This window comes from Bos grunniens, chromosome 5 (genome assembly GCF_055505025.1).
Source record: "Bos grunniens cultivar Pamir isolate PY7600 chromosome 5, Bosgru_T2T1.0, whole genome shotgun sequence".
NCBI classification, from domain to species: domain Eukaryota; kingdom Metazoa; phylum Chordata; class Mammalia; order Artiodactyla; family Bovidae; genus Bos; species Bos grunniens.
In genome coordinates, this window is record NC_141169.1 from 107,044,774 (window position 1) to 107,055,491 (window position 10,718).

The 10,718-nt window shown below is 50.9% G+C and overlaps 1 protein-coding gene and 1 long non-coding RNA gene across 2 annotated transcripts; one reads left to right on the forward strand and one right to left on the reverse strand.

Annotated features, from left to right (window-relative positions):
* The first annotated feature begins 440 nt into the window (after positions 1-440).
* Positions 441-9,235, forward strand: FGF23 (fibroblast growth factor 23). The gene is made up of 3 exons (XM_086402383.1): positions 441-765; positions 6,969-7,072; positions 8,662-9,235. Exons 1-3 carry the CDS (start codon positions 570-572, stop codon positions 9,097-9,099), a joined length of 738 nt encoding a protein of 245 aa, XP_086258509.1. The 5' UTR covers positions 441-569; the 3' UTR covers positions 9,100-9,235.
* Positions 6,708-8,838, reverse strand: LOC147372941 (uncharacterized). The gene is made up of 2 exons (XR_015164396.1): positions 8,637-8,838; positions 6,708-7,494 (listed from the first exon to the last, which is right to left on the reverse strand). It is a non-coding gene; the product is annotated as an uncharacterized LOC147372941 (long non-coding RNA).
* Positions 9,236-10,718: the final 1,483 nt, after the last annotated feature.

A 10,718-nucleotide genomic window follows, 5' to 3' on the forward strand; every position in this document is an offset into this window, starting at 1 on the left:
GCACTGTGCACAGAGAACATTCTGGATGCACAGCTCCTGATTGGAATTCAAAACACTCGTTTGGGAGAGAAGCAAAATGAGTGGACTTGATGGGAGATTAATTGCACAGGCGTCTGTCGACTGCATGGCTGAAGCTGGATTTTTTCAGAACTGCTGGCTGCCTTCACATTTCCTGGTGGAAGTGGGGCAGGTCAGCAGACAGCCCAGAGTCGTAGATAACTTTTGCCCACACATCATTCACTTTTGGGAGCGTTGGCTTGAAATTGAGGGGTGTGTGTGTTTATGTGTGTGTGTGTGTGTGTGTCTGGAACCGACGTGCCTTCCGTGAGCCTCAGAGATCCCTGTATTCTCTTCAAATGGGCTGATTACAACACAGAGGATGTGGACGCCGGAGTTTTTCCTGTTTGATGTCACACTGCTACCCTTTAAAAGTCTGAAGGGAAAAAAGGAGGGAATGCAGCTGAGGAGCCTCAGGCCAGAAACCAGCAAGGAAGAGGAGAAAGAAGCTGGCAGAGTCAGGGAGGCAGGGTCGGGTTTCAGACTCAGCACCGATCACTCAGAAAGCTGCGATGCTGGGGGCCCGCCTGGGGCTCTGGGTCTGCACCCTGAGCTGTGTGGTCCAAGCCTATCCCAACAGCTCCCCGCTGCTGGGCTCCAGCTGGGGCGGCCTGACCCACCTGTACACAGCCACGGCCAGGAACAGCTACCACCTGCAGATCCATGGAGACGGGCACGTAGATGGCTCCCCGCAGCAGACCGTCTACAGTGAGTGGGGCTCCGCCGACGCCAGGGGGAAGGGGGCTGCTCTGAGCATCCACCTGCAGGGCCTGGGGAGGCCTTAGCTGGGCCAGAGGGCAAATGCAGCCTCCTAGACCCTCGTCCAGTGTGTGTGTGTGTGTGTGTGTGTGTGTGTATGTTTAGACCTCGGGAGAATATTCTGTCACCTCCTCAGTTAGTGTTTATTGGTTTCTCCCAACAGAATAATTTCCATCTTAACTAAAATCTGTCTTCCCACAAAGAGCAACCTCTTCCCCTTTGCCCTGTCCAAAGAGTCATAAAAATGTATAAATGATAGACAAGGAGGCTGGGAGGAAGAGAAGCCAGACCAGTCAGTAGACGCTGAGTTATGCTCATGAACGTTGGACTGGGTTAGCCTTGGAGGTTGTAAAGAGGATTCTTGTACCAGACCAAGGCTTGGGATAGATGAATCCAGGGGCTCTTTCCAACTCCAGGCTTCTAGTATTCTGGCCTTGTAAAAGTTCTCAGGAAAAATGCATCAAAGACTAGACTAGACAGCATTCACTGTCTTGATGAGTCTGACCCAGTGAATCCACACACCCATCCATCCACTCATCTATCCAACAACCTTACTGAGGGCTTCAGTGGTACCCAGGCTACTATGAGCCAGTGAGTCTTCTCTGTGGAGCTGAAAGGTCTACCTAGTAGCAAATTGAGCTGCTTGGAAACTCACTGAAAACATAAGACAATCAGAATGTTTTTAAAGATCAGGTTTGTGGAAAATTGGACCACAGTCTACAATAGTCAGCCAACTAGCTGTGCTTCCGATGTCCTCAGAAGGAAAAATGGGGTGGGAAGAGGATGGATGTTTAAAAAGACATGGTCTTCTCTTTTATGAAAACTAGTAAAAATTACTCTAAGGATACAGAAAAATGCCAACTGATTCAAAATTCAATCAGAGGAGTGAAAGAGTAATCACAATCTCTGTTTAATTTTAAAAAGTGTATTGTAGGAATGACTTGCCCTTTATTGCTGCACGGAATGATTCAGTAATTTTGCGATGGCCTTGCTGTATGCAAGACATTCATTCTGCTAAGAATCAAAGGGCCTTAAATGTGGTAGCAAGACAGATGAACATGCAAAGCCGAGAGTTCAGATCTCAAGTTCTCAGCAGATGGAGACGGGAGATAGGAAGAAGGTCTCCCCAAATACCAAACGGTTTCCAGAACTCAGGGGAATATGGTAGGATTCAGGCGTCAACATCTTGGGAGCCAAGTTTGAGCCACATGGCAAAAATCTGAACTAAATCGGGATACAGTTGTTGCCACCAACGGATCGCGTGTTTTATTCAATGGATACTTAGCAGCATCTGCAATGTGTCCGACATTCCCCAAAGCTAAGGTGACTTCAAAAGAAGACCCAGCCCTTCAAGCACCTCCAGGCTTCTAACCCTTCATGTCTTCCCGCTGTGAAGAGACTATTAGGAAACATGGTTTTGCACCTCTCATTGAGGGTCGTCCTCCCTTCAAGATGAGAGATGATTTTCGATGCAGGATAGTAGGGGAATTACTGTGATTCCCCTAGATGGAAAGGGCTGCAGACAATTAAAGACTGCTTCTAAAACTTATCTTCCTTTGATGAAAGGAAGCCCCCAAAGATGCATCCTGGTGGGGATGGGGGGAGGGCTGTGAGTGGTGCCAGAAGGGGGCGGGGCTTAGCCTACTGAGTTTGCAGAATGAATCAGAGAGCTTTCCCTCTTGTAGCCACTGACCTCAGGCCCCCAAAAGGCACAGAGCGCTAGTTGGAATGAATTAAAATCAGTGAGAGGAAGCAAAGTGAAATGAACTGATTTCAGATCTTTTTTTTTTTTTTTACAGAAATGTGCTTTCGTCATATATAGGTCCTAGCTAAGCCTGTGTCTCTGGCAATTAAGAAACCTGGGGAAGGGACAGAGTCAGGGGTGGGAGGGAGACACTTCTCCTAGTTTGTATAAACTTTTATATTATCCAGATCAGTTATCACATTACATTACATTACATACATATAGATTACATACATATAGAGCATTACATACATATAGATAAAGAAATAGAGAGAGAGAGAGAGAGGTAGGCTAAGATAAAAAGTTACCCAAAAAGGAAAGAAGAAACACCGATACATGTAACGAGGTAGCACAGCTAAGTACCAAGCCGAGGAAGAATTTGTAATGACCTCCCCAGTGAACACCAAGCAATGCTGGAATTTTTGTAAAACCAACGATGGTTTTACACTGATGGAAAGATGTGGGGTGTATTTTCCCTCCTAATTATTTCCAGTAAAATGCAGTTCACTTGATTAATGTGCTTTACTAAATTCTTTTTTTTTAACTTTTATAAGTGAGGGATTTTGATGAATCATTGAGTGTTCAGCCCATCTTTGGTTTGTTGATCATTATTAAATTATCTGCTACAAGATGCTAGAACCTCAGGACTCACAGCTGTGAATAGGGAACCCCTATGAAGCCTGTATCTCCTCCCTACTATAAACAAGATCACCCTTTTGAATTCCGTGAGCCCCACTTTGTGGCAAGAGTAGCAACGAGATGCTTATTACTCCCAGTTAATATTTCTCTCTAGATCCTAAACTTTTTACTTCCTTCACCTTCCCCAGTGTCACTTTCTTTACATGAAGCTGAACCATCCTTGGGCTTTTTAATCTTTCAAAATAATATCTTTCTTTTGGGGACCCCAAAGCTATTTTGGAGAAGGAAATGGCAACCCACTCCTGTATTCTTGCCTGGAGAATCTCATGGACAGAGGAGCCCGGCGGTCTACACCCCATGGGGTCTCAAAGAGTCGGACATGACTGAGCAACTAACACACAACACAAAGCTGATTACACCCATCATCTTATTTATCACTTACTGGCCATGAGACGAGAATAGGGCAGAAAATTTTCTACTTTTACAGCAGAGGTTGAGGCAAATGGTCATAGTAACAATCACTGGTATTTAGAAAGTGTGTTTATAGTGGATAAAAATATTATCTCCTTACATCCCAAAGTCGACCAAATGGGGTAAATGATTGTGCTCCAAATGAGAAAAGAGATTCAGGAACACAGGTATCTGGCTCGTGGTCACATATGGTAAGTGACCTAAAGCACACCTGGACCGCATCCCACGCTTCTTCTGGGGTCAGGTACACGGACACGGCATCATGAAAGGAAATGTCCTTCACACCTGCCGGGCTCCAACAGATGTGGCCCCAGCAGCCAGGGGTTGGTTGATGCTTTCTTTCTGCCAAATTCTGCCCATGGGTCTGTGCAGACCTGCCTTGGGCCCCTGCACCAGGGAAGGAAAGCAGCTCTTGCCTTTGCTAGACTTCTGCATCGGCTCCCGTGGATTTGGTTCAAGCCTGCGCACCCTCACAGCAGCAGCTCCCTGTCCCTCTGCAGGCTGCCTTCTGTCCGCAGTGTCCCTGGACACCACACACACCACCCAGAGGGACACAGGCATCTGCCAGTGACAGCCCACATGATGGCCTGTTGTCAAGGGCAGGCCAGCCACCCTCCATGGAGCCTTCCATCTGCTAAACATTTTCAAGGCACTTTTACAGCATCATCCCTTTTGATCCTGCTGCAGCCCAGGGGAGCAGGCAGCACAGCTGTGAGACGAGAGCGATGACTTGCTGAGGCTACAATATTAGGAAGAGGCGTAACGGGGAACAGAATCTTAGTGTATGGGTTCCGGGCTGCTGGCTCAGAACCTCTCCCCTGACCCCCTCCAGGGCACCACGACCTGGAAGCCTCATAGCCATGGCCTGGATTTTGGCCCCTGATTGTGTCTTCTGAGGCTTGTTGTGACCTCAGTTGGAGATGAGCTCCTGGGCCGTGGGCAGAGGATGTCAGGGTCATGGATCGGAGTTTGAATATTGCCATAGGTTCCTCATCATTTAAGTTGGGAGGTTGCTATTTCCAATATTAATAGTGGTGACATTAACAACATAGCAGCTGGGGTTTTAAAAAATTCTTTTTTATTTCTTTAGTTTTAGTGCCCAAGGCATGTGGGATCTAAGTTCTCCAAGCAGGAATTGAACCTGAGCCCCCCTGCAATGGAAACTTAGGGTCTTAACCACTGGACCAGTAGGCAAGTCCCATAGCAGCTGTTTTGAGAATTTAAAATATATCAAGTACTCAGAGTACAACCTCTCAAAAACAGTTATGAAGTGTAATTTTTTTTCAGCTAGACTAAAAAATCATCAGGCTAGAAACAGCTTCTTGTTCTTTATGTTTCAGGTCTTCCCTCAACAGTAGCTGTAGATCTGAGACACCCCGACAGACGCTACTATGGAGGATTTCATATCCTCTGTACCTCCCATAACCCACCCCACATCCAGAAGCTTCTGTCAAGGCCAATCCTTAGCCACACTTGGAAACCAATGACCGCTCCACTTGGGCTTCTTTCTGGGCTTGCTCTCAGCCTCACGGCCTCTGCCTGTCATCATTCTGACTGCTCTGAGCTCACCTAGGGTCTGAGCACTGCCTGTAGCTGTCCTTGGAGGGCTCTGCATGGAGCCCACATGGGGTATATCTGGGGTGTAACTCACCCAGGAGGTGACACCACTTACTGGGCACACAGGCCCGATGTTCACAGCTCTCCAGGCTACCTTTCTAGAAGACCCCTGCCTGAACTACCTCCCTGGGGACTCTGAGGCCAAATGAGACATGTGGGGAACAATTCTCTGGTCGGCTAAGGGAAGAGACCCTGAGACTTCAACAAATGATCCTAGTAGAAAATGTCAGGAAATTAAACAGCATTTGGGGAGGAAGTCTTGCTCAATTATCACTCGCATCACACCTTTTATGGTCTACTTGTACCCTTGCTACAAAACAGAAACTTTAGACTTTATTTAACTAGTCACTGGTACTTCTTAAAACTGCAAGTCTCCACGGGGGTGGGCAAGGGAGTGGGGGGTCACACTTAGAGCTGCTGTCACTTACTCAGGGTGTAAGTAGTGTGAATGGCTGTCAGGCTTTTGTCCAGGGCTAGGGGCTTATTCATTTGTTATTTCTGGCTGTGCTGGGTCTTCACTGCCGAGCGTGACTTTCTCTAGTTGCGGCGAGTTGGGGCTGCTCTTCATTGCAGTGCAAGGGCTTCTCATCGCAGTGGCATCTCTTGCTGAGGAATATGGGCTCTAGAGCGTGTGGGCTTCGGTGGTTGTGGTGCCCAGGCTTAGCTGCCCCGCAGCATGTGGAATCTCCTGAACCAGGGATCCAAACCGTGTCCCCTGCATTGGCAGGTGGATTCCCAACCACTGGATCACCAGGGAAGCCCCAGGGCTAGGTTTTGAGAGAGGCTACCCCTGGGGGAGAGGGGCACCAGCAAGTGAGAAAAGGAAAAAGAATAGTGATGAAGAAGCAAGAAGTAATTCCCTGCATCCATTCAACACGGAAAGCTAAACCACCTGTTTCTCCACCCTAGAGAGGCATAAACTTATTAACACAGGTGATGAGGTACATGCTCTGATGGGGTGAGGCATTGTTTGGAGGGGCTGAGAAGAAAGAACAGTCCATGCAGATGAGGGAGATTAGAAAAGTCTCCATAAAATGGTGACATATGAGCCTGGCCTTGGAGCATGAGTGACCTGGATACACAGAAAGGAGAGGAGAAGATTCACACAGAAAGGGTGCTGACTGCCGCCTCGCCGGCTCCACACAGCTGTCTCGGTGGAGGATCAGGCTCCACGTACAATCTGGATTCCTGAAAGACATCTGGGCATAGATTTCAAAATCACAAAAGCTTGGGAGAATGTGACCACCATGGCAAACATTAAGCAGTATGAGCCAAGGACTTCCCTGGCGGTCCAACGGTTAAGATTCTACACTTCCAATGTGTGGGGGAAGGGGGGACACAGGTTCGATCCCTGGACGGGGAACTAAGATCCATACTGTCAAACAATAAAAGTATGAGCCAAACAAAGGGGACAACAGAGTCCAGGGAGAGAGAAACGTGTTGGCACGGGTAGAAGAATGCTGGGAGCTTGGGGTGCTCCCTACAGGCAGGGGAGAAACAGGAGGCAAGGCGGAGGGGAGGGGCGTGGGGAAGTGGGAGTCAGAAGAGGCTGAACAGGGACAACTGTGAGGAGAGTTCTGTGAAGTCCTCACCCTGCCCCTTCAGATCAATCAAGGCAGGCTTCTTGGAGGTGGGGACCACATGTGAAGCCAGGTTTGGACCTGAATGGTTTTCTCCACAGGCGCCCTGATGATCAGGTCGGAGGATGCCGGCTTCGTGGTGATAACAGGTGTGATGAGCAGGCGGTACCTCTGCATGGACTTCACAGGCAACATTTTTGGATCCGTGAGTTTCTTTCTGTGCTGGGTTATTATTTGCAAATACTTATCTCACAGCTCTGGCAAAACATAGAACCTTATAGCTTAAAGATTTCCACCTGCAGTGTATCTTGGTGATCTTTTCACTGAGGACTTTTACCCATCTAAGTATCAGATGCTCTGGTTTATACAACTGGGGTCTCAACCCAGTAAGTCCAGCTCATGGTTCCTGGGCTCTCAGCTTCTAATCTGACCTGCCCCCCTTTGTCCCCATTTTTGTACCTGGCACAGCACCTTGTCTGCAGCCCAGGTCCTCACGTCACATCCGTTCATATTGTAAAGTCCGTTAGAAAGAAAGGGTGAGGAGCCACTGGCATCTCATGATGTTGTTCCTAGATGTCCGTGTCCTTGGGCAAGTCCTCTATTATCCGTCAATTTCAGTTTCCTGACCTGGAAGAAGTCAAGGGTGGGGATGTGGATCATATGCCCTGTGGGCTTCCCCCAATTCAAGGTCTGTAAGGAATTCTCTCTGTCCCAGCTGTGACAGCTGCTCTGAGCTGGAGAGCAAGGGCTTTTCTGACCTACAAGGCAGCACTGCCGTTCCAAACATCATGCCTTAGAACAGGAGCAGGAAGGCAGAGCCCCGGAGCTCCTCCCACCAGAAATTCCAAGACAGCAATTACTTTATGTTTTGCTTGCTGTGTCCCAGCACCCACCATAGAATCTGACCCAGAGCAGATAAATATCTGTTGAACAAATATAGATAAATAGATATGAAAATACCTGTTGACCACATACAGGCATATAGAGAGTCCTCATCTTTAAAATACTGACTTCCTGGACTTTGGGGCTTCCCTGGTAGCTCAGTCGGTAAAGAATCTGCCTACAGTGCAGGAGACCTGGGTTCAAACCCTGGGTGGGGAAGATCCCCTGAAGAAGGAAATGGCAACCCACTCCAGTATTCTTGCCTGGAGAATTCCTCGCACAAAGGAGACTGGCGGGCTACAGTCCACGGTGTCACAAAGAGTCAGACACGACTCAGTGCCTAACACTTTCTTTCCTGGACTTTGAGGATTAAATGGCATACTCTGCAGAGGTCCCAGCAGTCACTGGGCAAAACCCAGCCCCAGTGAGTGGCTGAGTGAGGGCTTGCCTAGGTCATCTGGTGATGAAGTTCATGTCCTGAATTCGCACGTTCTGTCTCGGCTGGGAGCACTCTCACTTATGCGGGGCCCCACAAACCTCACCCCACCTTTGTCCAGGTGAAAAGGCTAACCCAAGTCGCCGCTGAGCCCAAAAAGGGTTTAAAGGGCAGTGACAGGGCAGGACGAGGCTGCATGGAAGTCGGCCTCCCTCCAGAAAGCTAGTTTTGTCCAGCGTGGCTCCAGGCAGCCACAGGCCGCCAGTGAGTCCCCAGGCGGGCCAAGAGGAACCGCGCTGGGGGCCGGGTAGCTTAGAAATGAGTGGAAATCCCTTTTGCCCAGCAGGGCACGAAGGGGTTTTTAAGGCACGGCTCTTGCAGAGTGGGTGGGAGGGATGGGGTCCCTGGGGTGCAGCTGGTCGCGTCCAGTCCCCGCAGGCTCCAGGCTCACCCCAGTCGCCCCGCCCCGCTTGCAGCATCACTTCAACCCGGAGAGCTGCCGGTTCCGGCAGCGGACACTGGAGAACGGCTACGACGTGTACCACTCGCCGCAGCACCGCTTCCTCGTCAGCCTGGGCCGGGCCAAGCGCGCCTTCCTGCCGGGCACCAACCCGCCCCCATACGCGCAGTTCCTGTCGCGCAGGAACGAGATCCCGCTGCCGCACTTCGCCGCCACCGCGCGGCCCCGGCGCCACACGCGCAGCGCACACGACGGCGGGGACCCGCTCAGCGTGCTCAAGCCGCGCGCCCGCGCCACGCCCGTGCCCGCCGCCTGCTCCCAGGAGCTGCCCAGCGCCGAGGACTCCGGCCCTGCCGCCAGCGACCCGCTCGGGGTGCTCCGCGGACACCGCCTGGACGTGCGCGCCGGCTCCGCGGGCGCCGAGCGCTGCCGGCCCTTCCCCGGCTTCGCCTAGGGCGCCCGACTTGGGAAAGCCACATCGTCTCCTGGGGGACAGGTTCCCCTGCCACCCCCAGCACAGGAGGTGGAGTGGAGTGGCGGCTCCCTCTTCGGGAAGACCGGCACTCCCTGCTCCAGGGGGAATCGCCCTTTGAGGCCTGCGGGATGGAACTCCTCACCTTCCTCATCCCACCTCTCCACGCACCCCTGGGAGAGAAGGTGTCCCCACCCACTCTCCTCTTCCCCCTCCTGTCCTCTCCATCAGTCCAATCATTAAGAACAAAGGCTTAGGGACTTCCCTGGTGGCCCAGTGGTTAAAATTCAGCCGTGCCAATGCAGGGCATGTGGGTTCGATCCCTGGTGGAGGAACTGAGATCCCACATATCTTGCGGGCCAAAACAAACAAAATTTAAAAAGCAACAAAGGTTTAGGCAGTTTATCCCCTCAACACGCCCACCTCTCACCCAGGGAGGTGAAGGGGAGACCCAAGCCAGCAGGTCCTCCACTACCCACAACTTTGTGTCATCTGCCTGGACCCTGCTTGACCCTGACCTGAGAGGACACTAACAGATGGACTGGGCAGTCCTACTCGCAAACATCCTTAAGCATCTCTGGAAAAGCCTGTCCACAAGATTGGCGGTAGTCTGGTCAAAATTTAGCCAGAATGACTCCTCAGAGACCGGAGGCAAGGGATCAAGGTGGAAACATCCCCTCCCTACTGGGCGGTCCCCCTGCCCTGCCCTGTCCCTCTCTGCAACCAAAGCCTGAGGCCCAGAGTGACGCCTGCGGCCCTGACACAGCTCTGCCTCCTGGACCGCCTCTGGCTTGAGTGAATTGAGCCTGAGGAGGGGATCCGGTCTTGGCTCCAGAGAATCTACCCTGCTAGGATTTGTTTTTCCAAGGGGAAAAAAATTCAAACTCTGCTTAGAGGCGTTTAGCTAAGTCTCTGCTTCCAGGTTGAGTGGCAATCCCAACTACACAACTGTTGCAGGGAGGGGCCTTGAGAACACTACTGTGGGTTCTGGGGTCTTTGTGGCAATTGTGCCCTTTCATGAAGTGGCATTGAGGATCCTGGGAAAAGAAATCCAGGACTGGGGACCCCAGTGCAGGAGTTAGAAAAAGCCAGCACTGTCAGCTCTTCATCACCACCCTACCTGCCCTGCAGCCATGGCCAGAGGCTTAGCTAGGCTCCTAGGCCGGCATGTCTGGGTGTTACTCCACTTGGAAGTTCTGGGGGCACCAAAGACAGTTTTCAGTCCCAGAAGCCCCAGTGGCATCCTGAGGAATACCGACTCTCACTTACAGACGATGGAGCACCAGGCAGGGCACTGATGACTTAGGCATCCTCAGGGGCCCCGTTCCTACCTCTGTTTCAATGGCCACCTGAAGAGGAGAATGTGGGCAAGCAGGGCAGATCTGAATAGCAGCTTCTTCCCAGTCACCTCACCACCCTCCTTGCTGCCCCCCACTTCTCATCATGCACCCAATCGTAGAAACTGATCCACTGTCCTCGCCTGATGCTTTAGGCTGAAGGACCGGTTCCTATTTTGAAACACTCAGACTGTGTATGACACTAAATAGCAGCACATGGCAACTGTTTCCTCTATAGTCTTCATTTCCCATCAGAGATACTAT

Bases quoted from the DNA above. Each gene is read 5' to 3' on its own strand.
- FGF23 (XM_086402383.1), top strand. From the start codon at position 570: ATGCTGGGGGCCCGCCTGGGGCTCTGGGTCTGCACCCTGAGCTGTGTG. The intron at 766-6,968 runs GTGAGTGGGGCT...TTTTCTCCACAG, and splicing joins CCCGCAGCAGACCGTCTACA to GCGCCCTGATGATCAGGTCG. The intron at 7,073-8,661 runs GTGAGTTTCTTT...CCCCGCTTGCAG, and splicing joins CAGGCAACATTTTTGGATCC to CATCACTTCAACCCGGAGAG.